Source organism: Pyxicephalus adspersus, chromosome 9 (genome assembly GCF_032062135.1).
Source record: "Pyxicephalus adspersus chromosome 9, UCB_Pads_2.0, whole genome shotgun sequence".
Classification (NCBI taxonomy): domain Eukaryota; kingdom Metazoa; phylum Chordata; class Amphibia; order Anura; family Pyxicephalidae; genus Pyxicephalus; species Pyxicephalus adspersus.
The window spans coordinates 37,692,945-37,717,146 of NC_092866.1; the positions used below are offsets into that span (position 1 = coordinate 37,692,945).

A 24,202-nucleotide genomic window follows, 5' to 3' on the forward strand; every position below is an offset into this window, starting at 1 on the left:
TAGGGACACTTGTTCCAGGGACAATTGTACAGCAGGTGAATTTCCCTCAATTTGTGGAATTTCCATTAATTTCATGTTGCATCCCTGGGGCAGAAAGTGAAGGGAAGTGGAACCAATGTTATACATCTAGCAAAAAAAAAAATCAACCCTGTAAGTTTTTAGCCCTTCCCTACTCTAAATTCAAAACTACTTTTGCCCATACTTTGCCCTTATTGACTGAAGTACATGTCATTTCACACTATCATTTTGGGCACAGAAAACAACCAGGGTAGGCCACAGATATTACACTTAGAAGAATCACACTGTCGTTCTTGACTTCTTTGCGGGAAGCCTATAACTTTTTATTTTTTTTTTAAAGTCGAGTATGTATGGTTATTGTGCATATCTGTGAACATCTGTATGTTACTTGTCTGCTGCTGCCTGCTTATGTTCTTGATTTTTTATTACTTTACCAAAAAGAAATAAAATATACTTCATTGCATATTTTATGAGAGAAGGACACTTCTAATTACAGAGTGATGTGTTTTAGATACACTGCAATACTAGCAATCTGGGATCAACTTTAAAATAAGTCAAATACAAGTATTTTATCTGCAAGACGACAGGATTTCTTCTAGCTTTTTACAAAGTGAGTGTTATTTGCCTTTTTTCTTCCATCATCACATGTATGCCAATAGTGCTAATATTTCCTGAAGTGACCCAATTTGTGACTCCCTGATTATACCAAACCCATTAGCCATAACCATTTTACTACTTTACTGCTGTGGCTGTCCAGTGAAGTGACTTAGACATGCAGGTGGTTAACCAATGCAAAAAGTTGTGGAAATCTGGTCAACACACTGCAGGATCTGTACTGCCTGTCACATATGGCAACACAATCCAACACTAAAAAGTTTCTCACAGCGCCTGAACAGATTTTAACCTGAACTGGAAGTTTGAATAGGATTGAACATGTGAGAAGCAGACAGGGAAGAGGTGAGGGAGCTCAAGCTCCAAGACAGGCACGCCTACTACTCCTCCTCTGAGCTGGTTGGATGGTCTGTAAAAATCTGGTAGCAGTACATTTTACTCAAAGTATCTAGTTGAGTAAACATGAAAAAACTTTTACCTGATGTTCTGTTGCTTAGTTGGAGCCCTTGGTAAACACCTAGCTCTTCTATATATGAGGGATTATGTGTCCTCTTCCCAAGATGCCATATTTGGGCCTCAGCAGCCAATCATCAGGCCTTAACATGGTCACATGATGAAAATGCAAAAAGAGTTAACCCTGTGTATGTTCTAACATATCTGGGTAGACCTTTTATGTAAGGTAAAAATTGTGTTAGTTTTTATGTTTTTTAAGTGCAACACCCTTTTTTTAATGAATGAATGGGAGCGGAGAGCCTTTCCAGTATACCAACGTCACGCATCCCAGGAGGCTCTTGGCTGCTCCTTCTGCATGCGCAGTGAGATCAGCAAGTTTTTATCCCATCTACGTCACCCGACGTAGAAGAAGAACCCCGAAGAACAGAGAGAAGATAGTGGTGCCTAGCATGCTGGTCCGAAGATGGATGCCGGGATGACGCAATACCTGATGGAAGAAACATCCGGACCGATTGACTGCTCAGCAGGATTAAAGGTAAGTATATATTTTTTTGTTTTGGGAGGTTTTTGGGTTTACTTCCTCTTTAACCTCGGACCCCAGCTCCAAAAGTAAAAGCAAAAATCAATGAGCATTTTGCACCCCTTTGAGGGAAAGTTAGTGATATGACTATGAACTTTGTAAAGTGCTGCATAGTACGTTGACATTATAAAAATACTGGAAATTAATTATAATAACAATATTAATGGATAGGGGATGTCTTCCATTTGCCTTTATTTCAGTGTCTATTTATAGTCCTTTGCCAGTTTAAAAAAAAAACCTACTGCCCTTTACCTATTTTACATTTTTCTTAATATTCCTTACTTTGGAAAGAAAGATACAATCCCCAAAATTCACCATCCAGGTCCGGGAATATATTATTCCAAAATATGATTATTCTGTGGAGGTAACTTGCCACACAAAATACAAATGTATCAATAAAAGCAAAAAAGAATACACAAGTGTGTACAAAATTACTAAAAAAAATGCAAAAGTGAATCAGAACATCTTACCTGCATTCACAATCTGTATGCTGAATAACAGATATGTTTGTGTATTCCTCCTGGAAAGATTTTGTCCTTTGAACCTAAATATTAGAAATAATATTTATAATGTTTTTATCATTTTAGTTAAATAGGAGAAAACTAATATTTGTTCTCTTGAATTTTGCATGTCAAGCAGAAATATTCATTTCACATAAAAGCCTTTCTGCCAAAATCTATTATTTTACAAGAGCTTTGTTATTGATCAGGTAAATAGCCATTTCAAAATTCTTTTATAAAGCAGCAATACCTTTGTGAAGCCTGTACTACTGATTTATGGCCTGTGCTAAGAGAAACTACCACATTGTTTACAATTAAAGCTTTTAGAACATCTTTACAAGCCACTGGCCTATTCTTAAGCTACGTACACACGTCAAATTTTTCTCGCCCAATAATCGGCTCAGGATGGATATCAGGCGAGAATCTGTCGTGTGTACAGCCTATGTCGTTCATCATCCGTGGATCCGTCCTGGAGGAACGACGAGCGATCCTAATGCAAGGGAAGGGGGAGAGCGCGCAGCAGGGTGCCGCTTCGTCGTTCTCCCCCTCCCCTCTCCATAGAGCAGAACGGTGCTGTATGTACAGCACTCCTTCATGCATCGTGCAGTTTTTATCATTGGAAAGGATCGTGAAAGAGCTGCGACAAGGAACGACAAGAATTGCACGTGTGTACGCGGTATTTAGGTTGGCCTAAATTGTATGAATATACATTTACTGTACAATGTGTCCACATGACACATGTGATACTATGACATTTCACAATTGGTGAAATAGTAATGTTTTTAAATTTAGATCCCTTAAAAAAAATCTATATATGTATATGTATATATGAGGAACACATGCATTTTATTTACATGATGCTAGGGATGACAAGATATGTAATCCTAATGAGGGAAGTCATGTGATTATTCTCTGCAGTGTTCAGTGCTGCACCCCAAGTTTAGGCAAGCAGTGCTAAGCAATCCAGACAAGTGGATTTCAAGAGTAAACAATTTAAGACCTTGTCTACGAATAAAAAAGTTTTCCTGGAGAATAGGTCTTTAGTTATGTTTATTATACATAAAATCATTTACTACGGCTACTTTAACTTTATCCTAAACATCAATATCCCAAAAAACTCCTCATTTTCAATCAACAGCAAATACAGTAGTATAGTGTATTGCAGTACAGTAAGCCTTTACTGCAATACAGTACAGGCTTCCTATGTTTTATGATTCACCTTTGACTTTGACACTTGCTACCTCAGTGTAGGTATTCACTAGTTTTTACTCTTTAAAAACAATAAACTTAAAAAAAATGTTTGGGCTATTCAAGATGCAATCTTTTGGAATGACTTCTGTTCTTCAGAATCTATACAAATTGATTGTTTAACTGAAATTGATTGTAATAACTAGTGTTATTAAAATTTTACCACCCTACCTTAGCACAATGAAAAACTGTACAGTACATTTGTAAGCATACTGAAGACATTCCTGTTACTGCCCTGGCAGGAATTTGGAGCATAGATGCCTTACAAAATGTCTAATACATTTGTGGAGGCATTGTAGTCCAAACAATAGTAAATGGAAAACATTTTATTATTTATCGTAGTGCATCAGGTATAATTATATGGGACCTCTAAAGTTGATAATTTTAATAATCACCTCCATTTTTACAATCTGTGACTGCAATGGATAGCAGCTCTGAGCTTCATCCAAACAGCATCCGGCACAACGTTGGACAGACACACATGCTGGCTTGAAGAGGAATTCTGAAAACTGGGGAAACTCATGGAGTAGATTCAGAAGAACCCATCGAGGTTGGCACTTACTGCGGTTATAGATATCTGACCAGGACCGGCCTAGATAACACATATCAAAAAATCGCTTTATTATTATTATTATTTAATAATATCGAAATATTCTCAAACCACTCTGATTTTAGACTTTTTAATGAATACATAATAACTGTAAGCTAATCAAAAAAAGACATGTATATCTGATCCTTTTCAGTGTTTTGTGGTACATTATTAAATATTTTAGAAAAAAAATGATTAACCCAAAACTCCAAAATTATTATTTTTTAGTATATGGGAAACTTTTAAAAGCATTAGTATTAGTATTTTTTCTCCCTGTAGCAACACCCAGTTCTGTATTTCACACACAGACTAGAGTGTTTTATCAATTTTAACTAAAAGATGGATCAGTGGATAAAAGATATTTCAGTGGATACCCTAAAGTGTTAAAATAAAAGCTGTGTGCTACAGTGACAGATATGTGTGTCTACTGTGGCAGTAGAGAAAATTATATACACAGTGAGCAATTGTCCCCATATTCTAGGATAGATACACAAGTTTAAATGTGAAGCATATCAATTATTAATAAATACCTTCTAATGTCTGGGTCTCTTGAGTTTGGCACAATGAAATCTGTGGGAGGTGAAAAAAATATTGTGTAAAAGCTGAACTGTAGCCTTCTTTTCCATCTTACACATCTGTACAGGTTTATCTTCTGTATTGAAATTGCTTACTCTGATTTAACTGCACACTGTGAGCGTCTCGCAGTGTAGATTAGAAACTTCAACAAGTCAGATACAGCCAGTGTTGTATTAAAAATTTACAGAGAATATCAAATTCAAGGAAAAAAAACATGACTAATGTTTGCACAGCTCTGCTACTCAGCTTTAATATTGCTTAGCATGATTACTTTAGGCAGATAATATTAGAGAAAATTAATTTAAATTAAGCATCCTATAAAAGAACTACAGAAAATTATCAGGTCTGAAGCTATTGTCAGCCAAATAATACACTTTGTTTTTTGTCTTTAAAATAACATTCTGTTTGCTTTTTATTTGTTTAAAGATAAAAAATTTAAATTCAAGTCTTCATTCATAGAAGATAAAAAAAAAAAAATCATTGTCTGGCATTATACACACCACAACTACCCATATGCATAGATAGCAATTAGTCATTTATTTTATTAGCAGTTGTAGTTAACTGGTAATGTTAACTGGCCAATCAACAAGGGTGTAAATAAAGCAATACCAGACTACAGACTATACAACTGCTGAGGGGTTCAGAAACACAAGGGAACCTACTATTTACTTTCACTTGAGGCAATGTGATATTTAGAGGCCATAATTCTTCTATATTTTGGGGAATATCTGAATGCTGATATTACTTTACTTTTCAATCAGAATACAAATACAAGTTCAGAATTAATCTATTGGGATCCTATAGTGAGTCTCTCCTGCCCAAAGTTAAGGCAAATTACTAAAAGTAAGCTCTTTGGATCAGGGTCCTCTCCTCCTGTGTCACTGTCTGTATTTGTCTGTCATCTGCAACCTCTAATTTATGTACAGTGCTGCGTAGTATGTTTGCGCTATATAAATCCTGTATAATAATATTATTAATCATAAAACTCTGTCTGGGTTCCTAGAGAAAAGCAAAATGGTCAATAAACAAACCTTATAGGACTTTTTATGTAATCTTGATATCATCTATGTTACAGTGCAGTTTTTGAATTTCAGTTATTTATACTGACCTTATCACCTTCTACTCAACCTGATTAGTCTGTTCTGCTAATGAACATTACAAATAAATAATTTATAAAAGTAAGAATTATGTCATACTAGAAACGATCTTGTTCCTGGTGGCATCTCCCCAGCAACAGAATTGTCCCTATGGTGTTGCTTCTTTGCTGACTTAAATAAAGGGGTGTAGCCTTATTGCTGCTCCTTTTTTGGCATAATTAATTCAACTTTTCGCTCAGTAAGGTAGCAATGGTACAATAGTTTCTGCCAGCAACAGTGTGACATGGCCCTAAAGCTGCACTAATATCATAATGAAGTTTATTACAAATAGTCAGTGATGGCTGGTTTTCCCTAAAGTGTATGTTCATTGTAAAATTTATACTTTGCTACTGTGTTCCTCTGTCCTTTATAACTTTTTTACTAGCTTTTGTGTGTATTTTGCTTTTGTGTGTCGTTAAATAGTTGATAATTCTGCCAGTCCTCTTGGCTTTGGATTTTTGGGTATGATAAGTGTAAAGACAGGTTTGTACTAGCATGGTGGTAAGTTTTTGTTCTTCATGTAAAGATCTTAATCATATATTCTGGATCCATTCTGCTAAATGGATGTGCAGGAGATTCATGTACATTTGCATACTGTCCTGTAGCCAATCCTCATAAGGTATTCACTTCTTCATAATATCTTATGATGCTAGACCAGGCATGGGCAAACTACGGCTCGCGGCTTTGAGCTTGCGATGGGAGAGTGGACGGGCTGTGTCACTGCACACAACCCCACCCACTCTCCCATGACAGGCTCAGATCTGCGATGGGAGAGTGGGCTGGGTTATTCCATCATGACGTCACGTTCAGGGGCGTCATGATGGCATAACCCTGCCCACTCTACCATCGGCCCGGCCTCTGGCAAATATTTTTGCAGATTGTGGCCCCTGACTAAAAAAGTTTGCCCACCCGGGTGCTAGACAGACTAAAGCTACGTACACACTTCCAATTATTATCGTTGGTAAACGAACGACGAACGATCCTGCACAATATCTGCGAACGATCGTATAGCACCGATCCTGTACATACAGATAACGACACGATCGTTCGTAGATATTGTACACACAATAGATGCGATCGTTTGAACGATACAGGAAGTTACGTGCACCACAGGAACGTTCGTTCATCACGCATGCTCAGACCATGGACGATCAATGAACGATCGTACACACGAACGATGGTCAACCATCGTCGTCCAATCCGATCCGCCGGTCCGGTCGTTCATTTCCAACGACTTTCCTCGTTCGTCGGCGTCGTTGGTTACTTTTTTTACGAACGATTTTTGCCCAATCGATCGTTCGTCGTTCGTTCGTCGTTCATTTCCAACGATAAAAATTGGAAGTGTGTACGCAGCTTAAATGCTTCCACCCTAAATTCCCACACTTAACATTTTTTTCACCACCTAGGCAGCTTTTTTAACCTTTGAACCCACCCATATAAAGTTGGTTGAGATTAGGACTATATTTAAAGAATACAAAATGATACAATGTTAAAAAGTGGAGGGGATCATATCGCTGGGTAAAATGTAGGATTTGGACAGAGTTTACCAGGTTCTTCCTAATATTGGCACTTGTTAATATTACTAATATAAATAAATTGGTGTATTTTAGTGTTTTGTTTTTTTTTTACTATTGTTTTCCAGAGGATTAGGGTGGCAAACTTCTCTCCTTTATGTTTACATCTTTATTGATTAGGTGCACCAATTATTGAAACATATTGTTACTCTAGACTATTTTCTTTCTGGCCAAAATTGGTGTTTTTATAATATATACAAAGAGCTTTGTTATGGTTTCTGTTGATTATGGTTTCTGTATTTATTATTTTGAGTATTATGTTGAAATCTTTAAAGCCATCTACAACCCAACTCCTTCTAAAAATGCTAATTGTTTGGCTTTGCTGATCTGATATCAATGCTTTCTGGGTCCCTGACCAGGAAAAAGTAAGAGGATCAGAGTTCTGAGTTTTCTGTGACTTGATTAGGAATACCTTTCTGGATCAGTAAATGTCTTAAACTCACAAACCTTTAAAGCAAGAGGATCAGCATAACAGCAGGGTAACTAATATTGTTAAAACAAGATCAGCAATTACAGCCTACTTTTTCCTCTCCTTTTTATTAGATTGTTGAGAGAATGCACATTCATTAATGACCTCAGTTTCAGTGTACCTAATGTTTATGTAAGGCTGAGGGAGAGGGGGTGGATCTGGAGGAGCTATCAGAATACTATAGTTGAGTGGCTGTGTTTTTTTTTTATTGATTTTCTTTTGTTTTGTTTTTTAAAACCTATATCTACAACCATATGAAAGAATAAGAAATAAGAAATGAAAAAATAAAATAATATGACCTGTGATTTAATTTCTCATATTTGTTGATTGCTGTCACTTTCCAATTTCTCTTCACCTTCCCCCACAGCTTTTTCCATTCTTCTGCTACCCTTTCCTCTATAAACAGCTCACAACTTTTCCCCTATAACAGATATAATCTTAGCACAGTAGCCAGACTGTCTGCAACACTAACTTTTCTGCTACAGCAAATCTGCAGTCAGATACATTATCCATTATCTTTAGTCCTTGGCTGATTGTTATTTTTTTAGGGATTGGTAATGATGTAATTGTGACATCAAAATCTGACTCCCAATACAGGTACATCCTACTTGGAACAGTCATAGAACTACAAATTCCAGCAGGGTGGCTATCAGTGCACTAGTGATTTACTGTTGCAACAAGGCGTATCATACAGACATCCAGGACAATGCAAAAGATCTGCGTGCCAATAAATGCTGCAAAATATTCCATAGCTTCATCATGTACTGTAATAATTATTGGGATGGTCTATAATTGCTTCTTAATTTTGTAATATAGTTAGCACATAAAATATAATAAAATAATTATCAAAAAAATATATATAAAGTTTTGTGTATATTATTACCTATATAGCCTTACTTTTAATTTTTAAAAGGAAGACCTCCTTTAATAATTGTCCATTGCTACATGTATGTCTGGCAAGGTAAGTATACAATATGTTCTTTATTGTAGTTTTGGTATGTCAGCATACAATCTGAAGTTTTGAATTCTGGCTGTGCCAACAATACATTCAGATCTATTTCTAGATGATCAGCTTATAAATAGCTAATCTTGCAGCTGCATTTTGGCACTTCAGGCTCTATGGTTTACTGAGAATGGTGAAAACAAAACAGACAGTTTACAGTGTTTTAAATTGTGAAACATCATTGTAATGAGAGGTCAAAGGAGAAAGGCCAGATTTGTCTAAACTTACAGGAAGCCAACAGCTACTGAAATATCCACTGTTTACAAAAGAAGTATGGAGAAGCTCAACTTTAAAAGCTCTGAGTATAAAACAATTAAACTTTGTGTCAAGTTGTCTCCATGTCATCATTGGGCCACAGGCAAAAAAAAAATTTAATCGGATTTTAATTCCCACATCAGGGATGTAGAATCAGAAGTAAATATTGTGTACCTGGAGTTGCTACAAATGTAATAATCACTACTCCAATGCCACAGCCCTGGTTTACATTAAGAAGGGCTCACTGACACTAGCATGTTAAAATCGTAATATCTGTACTTACCTTTCCTTTAGAAATGTGTCTTTAAATGTTTCACACCTGGGAGTGGCAAATGTTAGTAGTCCTGGAAAGCAGCAAAGAGGTGGAGTATAAAGGAAAAGTATGAAAAGATGTTTATCTGTAATGGGGTGTGTTTAGTCAACCAGGGACCCTTTCGTAACAGGGCACTTTGAACAAAATGTCTAAATTTTTCTTCAACAAATAATCTACCTATCATAATTCCAAAGAACTCTCGGGAAACGTGAAGTGGAGATGTAGAAATGGATGCATGAAATATAAACATATAGAAATAATTTTGCAAAGATTTATGTTTGTTTTCAATAGAATCATACTTGGCTTGACAGTAATATTTGTTGAAGATAAGACCTAAGGCTCTCAATGGGAAATCATGGACAAAGCAAATAGGAAATTTTTCCTTGTAGATATAATATAATAATGGGTTTTTATGAGAAACACTGCATAGCCACATAAACAGATATCATGATATTCTTCAAGATGCAGGGGATAGTGCTTACAATATCCTACAGAGAAGATTATGTGGTCTCACATCTATGAAAAGTAGAGGTAAGCTAACCTTGCTTTACCCATACATAAATTGTATGTAATGGTAATTCTTATAATGCTTCTTTACAATCAGAGACTGGATTTACACAACAAAATACCCTTTTCCAGGACAGACGATACCGGCTCCCTTTGGGCGGTTCACCCTCCATACACAGAGAGGACAGACACACTGAAGCTGCCCTCTCTGTGTATGGTGTGGAGCCCTGATGACACAGGGATTCCTCCACCAGCTGGGAGGTAGAGCACGCTCGCACCTGGCGCAAGTGCGTCTATCACTCCTAAACTGTGTTATAAAGCATGAGCACCTTTTTGGTATGTATTTTGAACTATTTACATCTCTAAAATAGCCTTTGGATACTGTATAGAATATGTACAAAAAGATCACAACAAAATGAGGTTGATTATATTAGTTATAGTACCAGTTATATTATATGACTGGTACATAAGTAACCTAAATATTTTTGGTGTTTTTTTATATGTAGTTATTAGAGTATCTATTTGACCCTTTGATATGTTGATGTTAAATTAAACATACCCCCGCATCCACAAATTACGGATAAATTATGATATCTATAGTCCTTTTTAATTAAGTATAATGATAAGATTTTTCACGTAAAGTTTATGGATACATTTAGAACTTTTGCAATAATTCACTTTTTGAAACTACTTCATATATAATTATTTATGCAAGTAAATTTTTGATTTCAAGATTTTTTATAACTTATACTATTCTCATATGTATGTACAGACTATAAAGTACGCTCATTAAACCTTTCCCTGAGGAAGCCTATCGAGGCGAAACGCATCAGAGTTTACGCGACACGATACGGTACATTTTTGTATTTCTGTATTTGTAGAAGCAATACTGTATAGTATGAACAACCTATGTGATGTAAAGTGTCAACAGGACAGAGGCAAAATACTGTATATAGCTGTACCATATATATGTATTGATCAAATATGCAAAATCGTATAATTAAAAATATAATATATAACATTTTTACAAAAAAGTAGTGAGCCTCAATCCTCTTTCTTTCCTCTCATTTACACATTATATGTTATTTATCTAGATGTGGCTCCATTATCCTATTAATCTAAGTGAGGTGAGTAGATTGCACTCATTTAGGTGCATGTTGGACCTAATACCAGCAGTAATTTTGCCAGCTACAAGAAGATCCAGAAAATATAGACTAGTACTGACATGAAGTGTAAGCACCTGATACAGATCTCCCAAACTGTGCCTCAGCTTCCCTTGCGCCAAGGTAGTTTGTACTCTTTGTTTGGCCAGAAACCAAATGGCATTGCTCCTGGCCACTTTTCAGTAATGGCAGCCAGTGGGAATTTATCAATGCCAAATTTCTTTTAAACGGGTTCAACATGGAAACCTGGTACCCCATGCTTTTATTTTTTTTTTTAAGATCATTACCACCTCAGAAAAAGACACTGCACAGCTGTATAATACTTTAGCAAAACATTGCACATCTAACTACCCCACATAGTCAATCACTTTTAGTAGCTATTTCCTATGAAGAATACAGGGCCAGCAATTATTAACTAGCTTCTGACAATTCTAGGTAAATTACTGATATGATGATCCTCTGCTTTCAGTACTTCTGTGTCACTTTGAAACACAACAGAAAGACCTTATCTGCATACTTGTCCTAGGTTAGTGTTGAAGTATTCAAACAAGAAGGTCAGCAAAAAAGCTATCACAGAATGCAAAACCAGAAGCATTTTTTTCTTTTTTTCTGTTATTAAAAAGTTTCTAGTCACGTCCACTTGTCAACATTTTTACATTCCACATTTTAAATGGTAAAGTTAAAAATACACAGGTCAACATTGAGCCTGGGATATAATTGACCAAAACTGCAAAGTACTTGTATCATATAACTGCATTGTAACTAACTGCCACCGTATGTCGGGGAAATTTGGGAACCAAGAGGGAAAAGAATTTGAAAAAGATATCATTGTGAAAAAATAGGAAAAATATTTTATTTATACCAGCAGATTTTGGCAAAACAAAGATGACTGACCATTTAAGAAAGCTACAATAGAGTATACTGCACATTATTACAACTTCTCTGCTAGTTACTATGGTTCAGTAATAATTCCATTCCCTGATGCTAAACATATAATGTGATTGTATTTTCAATTTATATAATGAGGGACATATAAAGGACATATAAATTGATATTTTGCAGATGATATCTAATACTTTATGTACCATACACTTGTCAAAGAGAATCACAAAATAACATTTTGATCACCATTCTAGCCAAATATCTGTCAAAAATGATAGAAAAGCAATTTTTGACTGATGCAACATTTTCATCTGATTGTTTAATCCATCAGAAATAATACATAATGTTCTCTATGCAACACATGCAACTTTGTGTCAGTGCTTCCAATGTCCTGAGGTTGTAACACTACTTCCATTACATTACTTACCGGAGTAAAGATGCACTGGAGTAACACACATAGCCAAATTAAAGAACTGACCAGCACACAATCCATCTTGTCCCTTGTCCTGGAGGTTGTCCTTTGAAGCCAGTCCTAAATCTGAAGCGCCAATTGTTGAGTCTGGCAGGGGGTTTTATATGCAGATTCATTCATATGCACAGTCTGTTCAGTAGGGAGAAGGTAATAGAGTCAGATGATGAAGGGTGAGAAACTGGTATAAACTAGGAAACAGGGACAGAGTTTAGTTCCAAAAGGTTACCGCTACCCAGCCACCCCCAGCCTAAGTAAACTTTCACAAAGCAAACAAAACATTCTTTCCCAAAAAGAGAAAATAGTCCAATTTACCAGGATTTGCTGGTGTCACAGAAGAATGTGTGTAGATTGACCTCCTCTCCTTTCTTTGCTGCCTGTCTCATTATGTGCCCCTGGCTGGATCCCTTTCTTTTCTTCCCCTTTGTCTGGTTATCCTCCCTTCCCTCTCTCTGATCTGACTTGTACTAGGCAGGACACACAGGACCCTGACTCCTTACACAGAAAGGTAGGGAGATAGACAGATAAGCTGGGAATGGGATGGTGGATGGGAGGGAAAGACATGAAGCATGAGAGTACTGGGTATAAGAAAAGAGAGCACACAGCACTCACAGCCAGTCCTTGTGTCCACAGCTCAGGATGTGTGCTGGAGGTGCTACTTCCAAGCACGTTTATTTCTGACTCACTTGGTATCACTCCATGACTCAATTGCTGCTCGTGAGAGACATGTAGTCCATGGGATAGTGGGAACTACATTAAAGCAAACCTGTCATCACCATTGTATCTGCCATTGCTGGCTTTTTCTTCCCCAAATGCTACTTGTCTGGCTGTCAGATTGTTCTTATACTGAAGTTTAATACTTCTAGTCAATGTCCACAGAGTATTAAAGCCCCACTCCAACCCAAAAATAAATATATATGCTACATAATGCTTTTATTACTTTTGTATGTTTTTTTCTGTTTGACATTTTTTAATTTGTATAATGTCCTAGTCTCTACATGTTGTCAAATGTCACTGTCCTGCCACCACCTAGGGTAAAACTGAACAAGTATGTTTCTTCATCCCTATAAAACCTGCACCTAACTACTAGCATCAAGAGTATTTGTAAATGTGGCTCCCTGACACATATAATAATTAGGGCACCTTTACACTTATGCCACATTCCGTAACAAATTTATTATTATTATTAAACAGGAGTTATATAGTGCCTACATATTAGGCAGCACTGTACATTAAATGACAGACAGATACATACAGTGACACAGGAGAAGACCCTGCCCTGAAGAGCTTGCAATCTAGGAGGTGGGGGAAGAAACACCATAGAAGGGATAGGGTCCCTATACACTTGGGTTAGATCCCTGAACAGTTGGAGCTCTTCACACCACTTTAAAGTTATCTTTTTACATAACTCCTAAAGTGATCACCTAAAATGGAACTACAGTTTAAACAAAAATCCTGCAATCTTTACCTTTTGTACTGGTTTATTCCCTGAAGACTCACTGCTTGGAGATCAAGTGCTGCTCTTCTTCCGAGCTGACTTATGTGCAATGCCTTTCAACCCACAACCTGTGAGCCCAGGCTGTCATGAGCCTGCTCCTTGGGGGATGTCAACAATCTAAACTAGGCTCACGGGAGAAAGCTGCAAAGATCAACAACCTGTAGGATTCAGCACCCACTGCTCGACATAGAGGAAAATTAACTGTAGGCTGATGATTTCTGTTTGGACTAAAGTATAAGTATACATTTTTTTTTAAGTTTATACTAACAGCGTGAGAAATCATTCACTGAGCCAGCTGCCCGAATTTCCACACCGCAGCACTGGTTCTAAAAGAACCAGCGTTTGCAAATTTGACAGCGAAAGCAGTGAGTGGTACTGATCCACTCACTACTAACCCCATTTTTTCTCTATTGGAATGCCACAGGTAGATGCTACAGATGCGTGGATGCGTTTTCCCCAAGGCAGCGTTTTAATGCATAAGGAATTAGTTACAGTACTGCAAACTCATAGCCAGTCTGCCAAGCTCTGGGTCCATCATAAACAAACACCAAAAAAGTTTTTGGCAACAACACCTTGTATGCTAGAGGTGCCAGATTAAGAGACCATTCACACCTAGGCAAGCTGTTGTTTTGTTTAAATGGATTACTGACACACTGAAAAACAAAACAACAAACGCTCAAGGCCTTTTTACATGCAGCACACCAGAACACAACTCATTGCGTGAAAGAAAAATTCTTGAGGAGTTTTGTATGACTTCCAAACTGTGACACACAGATCTTTTGCCATAATTCTGGGGAAATATGAAAAACCTTATTGGGGGAAAAAGGGGCGGGGGGGGGGTCACATCCATGCCATTTTTTATAATGCCTTTGTTTAAACGATATACTGAAAGTGAATGGGGAGTCTTACCTAAGCAGCGGGCAGGCTCTAACATGGACTGTGGTGACCATTTCTAATAATGCTTAATACCTGTCTGTCATGTTGGCTTTTCTAATTTGCCTATTACCTTTAACTACTTAAAATATGCATGCAAGAACCACTGCTTTTTCTTTGACTTTGCTTATCTGTCTACTAGAGCCATGTTATTAGCTCAGGAAACATTAAAGCCAGGGGGTCTGCATAGCTGCCAGGACATTTTCAAAAAGGATCATTGGCAGCTGCCTTTATTTCCTTCATGATATGTCTGCTTTAAACTTAGTAACACCGAGTACAATTCTGCAAATTAGTTAAAGCTTTAACGCTGGACATTGTGTTTTCATAGTTAAACTTCTGTCATACAGTGCAAAGGTTGGATAGGTCATGTTATAATTCCAGTATGTGCTGTTTATACACATCACTTACAATCTGTGCAGTAAGTCTACCCTCTGTAAAGAATTTGTTACATATAGCTTTGTTTTCCCTAATGGATGGATGATTTATTTACAAAAATGAATAGCAATGTACTAAAGATAAGTCTGCCTAAATTCAGTGGTTACTTAACTTTTTTGTTCTGTTCTAATAATTAATTAAAGGGGTGTATAACATTATAATATTAGTAGAACAAAACAGGAAGTCTTGTAACTCCCACTGAATTTAGGCAGACTTATCTTTAGTACATTGCTATTCATTTTTGTAAATAAATCATCCATCCATTAGGGAAACCAAGGCTATATGTAACAAATTCTTTACAGAGGGTAGCAAATTCTTCACATTCTATAACATTGTAGTTAGGACTTTCTAAAGAGTGTATAACCTGACATTGTAACCTGCTTAATTACTGGCATTCCACAAAAGACAGCACTGTCTGTAGCAGAGGTCCATTACCTCTATAACATCAGCTCTAACAAGGAAAATACCAACCCTGCTCTTAATAATACACCCTATTTATCTGCTGTACTAAGAGTGTTGGTTGTGACAGCAGTTTTTTGCATCAGAATGTTAACAACCAGTTGTGATGCTGACAGCCATATCTTGTTTAGGTCACACAATACAATATTTCTTTGTGAAAGATGTCAATGTTCAGTAACATTTCCTTGACCAAAAATAATTTTAAAGTAAAGAAGTTTTTACAATATGCGTAGTAGTCAGAGCTATCATCATTTACTAGATTTCTATGCCATTTGCAGCTTTTTATGCCACCTCTTTCCAGGCCTGCAATCTGGGTGACAAATCAGGGTTGGTTTAAGGGGAAGGCAAACTGGGCATTGGCCCATTGCCCCACCTTGCCAGGCACTCTAATGTCATAAGGTTTAGGTGAATGAAATGCCATGCATCTGGTGTCCCCAATTCATATATGGCAAGGGCCTAGTTTTGTCTAAAACAGTCCTTGACAAATGAGCATCGTTATCTCTGTCCAATGAGTGTGTGTAAGGGGAGAGGGGTGACCTAATTAAGATATGATAAAATATAAATCTTCTGTTCCAATTCCTGCAATACTCGTTATGGGCTACTATCATCCATTGACGTAGGGAGTTGCCTTGGGCAAAAGGTATACCCGTGGCCACTAGGGGTAATTCTAGCTTTTTTCTACATAAGATAAGGGTTGTACATGGACGAAGAAACGGAAACACCAATAAATGTAGGTAATTCTGGGGTGTAGTTCATATAGGCATGCATGATATGTTACCAGAAATTCTAACCCTTATATTTAGGATGTGCAGCATGTGCTAAAGTAAAGGTCTTCATTCCTAAGAAATGAACATTAAACAGTAATCCATCAGCAAATGTGTTTTCTCTTCAAACAAAGGGAAAGAATGATAAAAAAAAAATATTGTAATTCAGCTACAGAGCTTGTTGAGACATATAAACCACAAAAATATACCCAGCATACAATGTATATAACATGCTAGCAGATAAATTACTACTTACTAGGCAAGCTTGGCTTGACCAAAAACAGTGCTATATTCACACTTCTAAAAGCATATTGTACAACTCTGTATACATAATAACTGCTAGCACCCAAAATAATAATTAGAATTTTAGTACTGCAAACAAAAAAAAAATATTTGACCACAACATAAACAATTTACAGAGATTTGTGTTTTTCTGTGCCAGCATCTCCCCTAGTTGTGTTCCACGTCTAGGTATTCCAGTCCCTGTATCCCCTAGTACCAAATGCTTTGGTGATTTGTATCCTAACCCTGCAAATGTCTCTTAATATTTTCTTCTTTCCTGCTTCCATTGATTTATCGAACCTTAATGGAGTCCAGTTTAACCTGACAAACACAAATGAACATATACAGCATGTAGTCAGATTTTCTAGGTAGATACTGAAAATGTGTAAAGTGTGTTTAGATTTTTGGAAATGTTTGGGAAAGAGGTAGTCAGTGGAGCACATTGTAATAGGCAGGAAGTAAAATATAGGATATGCTGTGAATATCAATTACATTTCTACTTGTGATTTGCATTGAAATTTAAAGCATTAAAGGAAAAAAGTAAGGGTTTTGAGTCCATTTTGTTTTGTGTTTTACTATATACATTTTAAACTGATTGTTTTTTACATTGTTTAATATGTGTTCTTGACAAGTCACACTTGACAATGGATTCCTGGAGAACTGTGCATTATCTAAAGAGAGTAATGCAGTAATGTTGTCTAAAAAACAAAGTATTCTCATCTAAACTGGTCAGAGTTTAGCAAGTAGAAGTCTGTAAATGAGAAGGCAACATGTCTAGTCTGGTGACTAATGGAACTAGTTTGGCAAAGGCTGGAAATAAAGCAGGTCTGCCTTAAGAAGGAATACACTGGGTTGTGTGACAAATAGGAAGCTGAAAGACATTTGTGTTCATTGGTATTTTAAACAACTACCGCATTGGCACTCCTGACTTGTCTCCCTCAGTCCTGTATAAGGTCTCATGCTGCCTGTCAGCCATCTCATCATGGATGTCTGACCGATATCCCCTGAGACCACCAAACTCCTTGTACATGCTCTTATCATCTCTCGTCTGGACTACTGTAACCTCCTCCTCTCTGGTATTCCACTAACCCGACTCCCTCCTCTACAGTCTATTATGAATGCTGCAGCCAGACTCATCCATCCTTCACTCCGCTCCTCTTCTGCTGCATCTCTTTGCAGATCTCTACACTGGCTTCCATTTCACCTTAGAATCAAATTTAAGCTCCTGTGCTTTGCCTTCGAACCCTCCACAGTTATTGTCCCACCTACATCTCTGACCTGGTAAAAAAGTACTCCTCCAGCCGCTCTTTCCGCTCCTCCAATGAGCTACTAATGACTTCCTCACTCATAACCACATCACACGCACGGATACAAGACTTCTCTAGAGATGCCCCAACTCTCTGGAATAGTCTTCCTCCCCTATTCGGCCTGCTCCTACTTTCTGCTCATTTAAAAGAGCGCTCAAAACCCATTTTTTCAAACTTGCCTACCCATCTTGTCTTTTGAAACCATCACTACTTCCCACCATTACATATTTCCCATCCTATTGTGTGTAAATTCCCCCACCTACTAGATTGTAAGCTGTTCGGGGCAGGGTCCTCTCCTCCTGTATCACTGTCTGTATTAGTCTGTCATTTGCAACCCCTATTTAACGTACAGCGCTGCGTAATATGTTAGAGCTATATAAATCCTGGTTAGTAATAATAAAAATAATTGGCAAAACACTTAAGTCAATTTGACATTTAGATGAATAAATGTGGGCAAAAGTCCCTAAAATGCACTCGGCTGAGCTGATGTAATCCATGTGAAACTTCATATATATCTGTCAGTTAAATCTGTCAGTTAATAGGAAAGTAACTAGAAAAAGGGATTCTTACTTTTCAGGTCACAGTGCAGCAAAAGGCCAAAGAGAAATTAATCCACATGGTAAATAACAAAGCCCAATTTATTTATTCTAAAATTTTAATAAACTAAATAAAAAATATTCATTAAATCTATACATATTTTAAATGTTCTATCTGTGGCAGTATAGTACACTTTTCTCAGTCTTAGTTTGTGTATTTTTATCTATTTGTCTGTATGTTGATTTAAAATTGTTAGATCTTGAAGTCCCATTTTGAAGTACAACGTCAAAATGTACAGTTTATTTGCAGGAATATGGCACATTAGTATTTCCAACTAATCACATCAATATAAGTATACACAATGAAAACCTGCTCCCTGCTGCTAGAAATGGCAAAGAGTATGTTATTTCAATCAGGCAGATGACACTTTTTACTCTATTTTTTAAAAAAATATAAAAAATAAATAACATCACTTCTCCACATCATCACCATCATCATCTTTTGCAATACATTCTTCTAGTCAGTCACATGACACTCTCGGGTATGACCAGTTACTACTCCTCTTACCCCCACTGTTTCCAGTGAAAATATAAAAGTTTTTTAAGACACTGTTTATATTTGTATTAGTAATGTTAAAGTATACCTAGTACCACAAAATCTCAAAATTCCAAAGCAAATCTCAAGAAGTCCAAAGCAATTCCATAAGATAAGTTGCATGAAGCCTGCATAACATGTATACCTGAAACCCATTAAAAAGACTTCACTTTGAAGGCACAGAATATTGACAGTGTCCAGTTCAGAATATTATTATGCAAACAAAAGCAGTTTTACATCCCACTTGGTAGTTGATGTTGTTTGGTACATCTACAAGTCCTGCTTTTGATCACTAAGGGCCTAATTTATAAAAAAGCAGTGAAAAGGAAACTGGACCATTTGCAAATATGCTGCCTTAATTACAATTAAGTTTTTATCTCTCCGATTATGAAAAGATTAAATGAATTCTGTTTGGCTGGCAGGAGCAATGGCTGAACTTTTTTCAGATTGATATGAATTACTGTCTCAGACTATATTAATAACTGCCTATTAATTATACAGCACAGCACGACAAGCACACCTCTACATGAACCTAATCTTAAACAATTTTATGTAGCCCTGCATTAACTGTGTTACCCTGAGTAAACAGTTAGTAATTTGTCACAGGTAAATATTTTAATTGCCTTCAGGTTCCAGCCACAAAAAAGAGAATAAACAATTGTAACAAGCTGAAGCGGATGTGTGTGCAGAGGGTCATGTCAGCACATATACAATAGCATCTGTCTGACATCTGTGTCCACGGTCATTGTTACAGGATGCTCCTTTGTGGTTAAGATTAAAGCGCTAAGCACTGCCATTACATACATGCAGGACGTTTTGTTCTTTTATGTTGCACAGAAAACCAAGTTGTTCTTGAATAAAACTCAGGCCTACAAAGGGAAGATCTTAGAAGATATATAAGACATCGCTGGTGGCATTCCTTTTCATTCCCATATACAGTATTTCAAGTTGTAATGGTGTCTTTGGAATAGAAGTGCTGTACACCTAAAGCAGAATTTGTTAGATTTATTTTTACTGAAATAGACTATTAAAATGTATATAGTTTATACACTCAAACCATAAATATATTATAGCCTTGAAGTCCACTTATCAGTAAGGAGAGGAGTGCTGTGAACATTATTATGGCTGCTAAGCTGTTAGCTGATAAATTAGGAAACATATACAGCTAAATGTACTTAGTTTACATTATTCTATTTAAGTATTAGCATTTTCTAACTTTTTAATGTAGATGATTACTGTTTATGTATGTGGTAAATCTAATTTGATGATTCCCATGATCTTCCTAAAAACCTCTGGCGCAAAGCTTTTTCTCATGCAGCTCCAACTCTATAGAACTCGCTCTGACAGTCAGTCCAAGAGGCTCCATTTGGACATCTTCAAAAATGTCTGAAAACTAATTTATTTTTCCAAACCTAAGAGTTATTGAGGACATGTAGTCTGTAAAGCACTGCAAAATAGTGCATATAAATACGTAGGTATTGATATTATATTAAAAGTTACCTGGAAAACTTTAAATTAAATTTCCTACACTGTTACCTAAAAATATAAGCACTGGTTCCTTACCACATGTCTCCCTATATGCATAAGCTTTGTAAGCTATTAAAGTTTATGTACCAGAAAACCTCTTTCCAATAGCACATCAAGTAGGTATAAGGCTAGCAGTGTCATCATGGTAGTCAGAAGAAATGTTGCACAATCTTTCTGTAGAACTGTTAAGGCAGAATCATACACATTCCATTTGTTTAAGTGTGCATAAATAACTTAAATAGAAATGATGCAATTATAGCAGATATACAGTATTTTATATAATCATATTTTCACCAGACTTTCTTAGGACTGTGGTATCCACAGAATATTTACATACTGAATTTCCCAGAACACAGCTGGTCACAGGTGCTGAGACACTAGCAACAGAGGATATGGTGGAAGCTGAGGCGAGAACCGACAAAACAGCAGAGGAAGGAAGAGAACAGGTCATGGTTTTCAACAATTGTAAGCATTAGTTGTTTATGTGGAGACTTACGCACACTGCTCCACTGCACTGAGCACCTGCTGTATGCTTACAATCATGTAGATAAAATGTTCTGCACGTATACTTGACGTTGTACAAACATTCACACAATAACGTGCTGGCAAAACAATTAATACCAGAGAACAATAAAGAATTATTTTCATGTTCCTCTTCAATTTTATTCACTGCCAAATGTGATTATTATATTTTATCCTGTTCGTGCCACTCCATGTTACTTCATGTTGATTCAGATATTGCCACATCTGTTCATGCCCTCAGTTATTGTGCTACCCTGACTTTCTTCTCAACAAGTACCAACAATATAACATTGTTGACACAACAGTGCTAACATTATACCTTCTGTACTGTGTTCAAACTGTGGTAAATTCACCTCGATAAAGGCATACAAAGTCATGTTTATTCTTTAATGTCACATGCTTCAATAAAGTAACCCTATACCATATCACATTCTGACATTTGTTGGTAAATTTAAAGTAACCAAAGGATTGCTTAACTCCAACAACTGCTCAGAGGAAAATATCTTTCTTTTATATCTCACAAATTTTTTCAATACTGTCCATGTCCCCATAGAGTAGACTCCTGCTCATCCAGGTTTATCCGACACCTGTAAAGTAAAATCTTCAATTATAGAAATATACAGCATTATACAGTTTCTAAATGTTTTCTCATTCTAAAAGAATATATCTTTACTACAAAATTATCTAACCTTTGTTCACAACTAATAATGTTTTGGTTGGATTTCACCAGTTCACATTAGATGATCCAATTAAATTGAAGAATTACTGTTTCCAACCTACTGGTTGCACAATAAAAAAGAAGAAAGACAAAGAAGATCACTTCTTTTGTTAACAACCTACCTATGTTAGACTAGCATACATAACTTACCCAAGACATGCTCCAAAACCTTGTGCAAAGCTTTACCAAAAGGGTGGAGACTTATATATCTGCATGAGGATATGTTGGCGCTATATAAATCCTGTTTATTAATAATAATAATAATAATAATAATAATAATGAGGATGCAACCACAAAATAATTTCAAAGGTCTGAAAAAAAAAACTAAAACCACAAACCTTTAGCCATGAAGTACAAATGGATCTGTGGGAAGGAACAAATTCATAGTAATGGGTATGAACAGTGCTGGAAAGATCACAAGAAGTCCAAAGATTTGGTTGGAGGTGACAAAAGGACTCCAGTCCAGTCATATAGCACACTGTGTATGTATTACTTTACAAATCATGTAGCAGGAACTAACCATATAAATGTGTGTTTATCTGTGTGTTTAGCTGTGGGCACACTTCGTCTGTAAAAAAGAACACCAGGCAACATACATAAATAAAAATACCAAATTTTCACAAAAAACATTTACTTTTAGCTGTTTTTTTATGTATTAGCAGCACATCCTAAAGGAAAGAATAATGGTCTATAATGATTTCTGCCTACTGTAGGAAATAAGTTTTCTTCCCTGACAATGTAATCTTGTTTTTGGTTCTGGACTGTATAGTATCCATTAGTCATAATGCCATTTTATTCAAAATTGATCAAAGTTCAAATAAAGTTCTCCTGTAATGTGCACAAGTTTCATTACATGTGTGGGTGATTTTGATCTTAAACTGAGGCCTGAGTTTTCTCAAAAAGTCAAGAAAAAAACTTTTTTTTTTAACTTTGTACAGCAACCAATGTCCAGTAGGAATTCCCTAAAACATATTGGTCACTAGTACAAATATAGCCAGCTAGAGTGTCTGGTCTTCTCAGCAGGAAATGTCTCAAGTACAGTTTGTAGGTGGAGTTTCCAAACTATTTAGGGTAGAAAGAAGTTTGATGCCAGGCTAAGGAAAAGGGAATGGTGAATCTGGGGCACTTCAATTGTCTAAAAATAAATTTGTCCCAGCAGATTAATTCCAGCCATTTTTTGTTTTCATTGTGCAGTGGGTAGAAAGACCAAAAAGGTGCAGGGATTAGGCTTCTCTGGTCTTTGCCATATAAGGTTATTGTCACACAAGCTACACATATTTAGAGTAGAGTGCCTGACAAATGGATATATAGTACTGACGACCTGCAAAGGCTGAGACTACACGCAAAAAAAAAAAAAAAATCTTCTTTTTAGTTACAAAAGCATAGTCAAGCACTTCATATTACACTAGAAGACGCTCGGCTAATCGTACCTTAATGCTTTCAAATAATTAACCTTTCTACATAACAGTGTCCACAGAAAACCCTGTTGAATTGAGTATATTTTACTGCATGTTTACCATAGAAGTTTCTCAGTTATTATTCTTGGTAAGAATTGAAATTGGATCCCCAGAGTATGCTAACAACCAGTGTAATGCATGCAAATGGAAGTCATGTGTAATAATTATGTTCAGAAGGATGACTGCAACAATTAAAAATTACACATGCTCATTGAAGCAGATTCAAATCCTCATTATAAATAAATTGGGAAGCTAGTCCAGAAACTGTGATTAGTCAGCAAAACACATAACAACAATATACACTCATACATTTGGAAGTTGTGCAAATGTTGCAAGTGTCTGCTGTTTTTTGAAAATGTTACTAAAATTAAAGCTAACATGCAAAATATACATTATGTGGTCACTTTTTGTAATCTGCAACGAATGTAGCTAAATTATTTCTTGGCAATATTCCTTTGCATATTCATGAAATAACACAGATAAAAACATGTTATGGAATGTACTAAGGCATAAAAATATGCATTTAAAGTGAAAGAATATTCTGCTTACATTTCCATACTTACACTTACATACTTACTTCTTTTATCAACATGCCAATAAAAAGTTTAAATAAAAAGTTTTCCCTTTCATTACAAACCTTAAAGTTCAAACTCAGTAATGCCATCTCTGGGTACCTGTGCTTCTCCATGCAATGTGGATAGATCATGTCTGGTGGAAAGGGCTGGCAAGGCGATGTACATGGCCACTTGAAAACATTCAAAATCTTGACTTAGTACTGCCCACAGAGCCCTCACACAGAGTTATTCTTGCTGGGTTTTGGGT

General features: G+C 36.4%; 1 protein-coding gene and 1 long non-coding RNA gene across 8 annotated transcripts in view; one reads left to right on the plus strand and one right to left on the minus strand.

The window, feature by feature from the left end:
* The window catches only part of LOC140337681 (vascular endothelial growth factor A-like), a 32,422-nt gene extending 19,389 nt beyond the window's left edge, over positions 1-13,033 (minus strand). For 2 of the 7 annotated variants that reach the window (XR_011922118.1, XM_072421474.1), the window contains exons 1-5: positions 12,663-12,937; positions 12,306-12,479; positions 4,531-4,570; positions 3,807-4,003; positions 2,134-2,207 (exon numbers count right to left, since the gene is read on the minus strand). Coding sequence is in view for 6 of the 7 variants with exons in the window: in XM_072421474.1 (XP_072277575.1) it covers positions 2,134-2,207; positions 3,807-4,003; positions 4,531-4,570; positions 12,306-12,371 (377 nt within the window). In the remaining variant the exon portion in view is untranslated. Of the gene's footprint in view, positions 1-2,133; positions 2,208-3,806; positions 4,004-4,530; positions 4,571-12,305; positions 12,539-12,662; positions 12,939-12,959 lie in introns of those variants that run through there. The other 5 variants (XM_072421477.1, XM_072421478.1, XM_072421480.1 and 2 more) reach the window with 5 other exon arrangements.
* LOC140337683 (uncharacterized) lies at positions 9,979-21,824 on the plus strand. Its single transcript, XR_011922119.1, has 3 exons — positions 9,979-10,169; positions 10,606-10,686; positions 20,981-21,824. It is a non-coding gene; the product is annotated as an uncharacterized lncRNA (long non-coding RNA).
* The last annotated feature ends 2,378 nt before the right edge of the window (positions 21,825-24,202 follow it).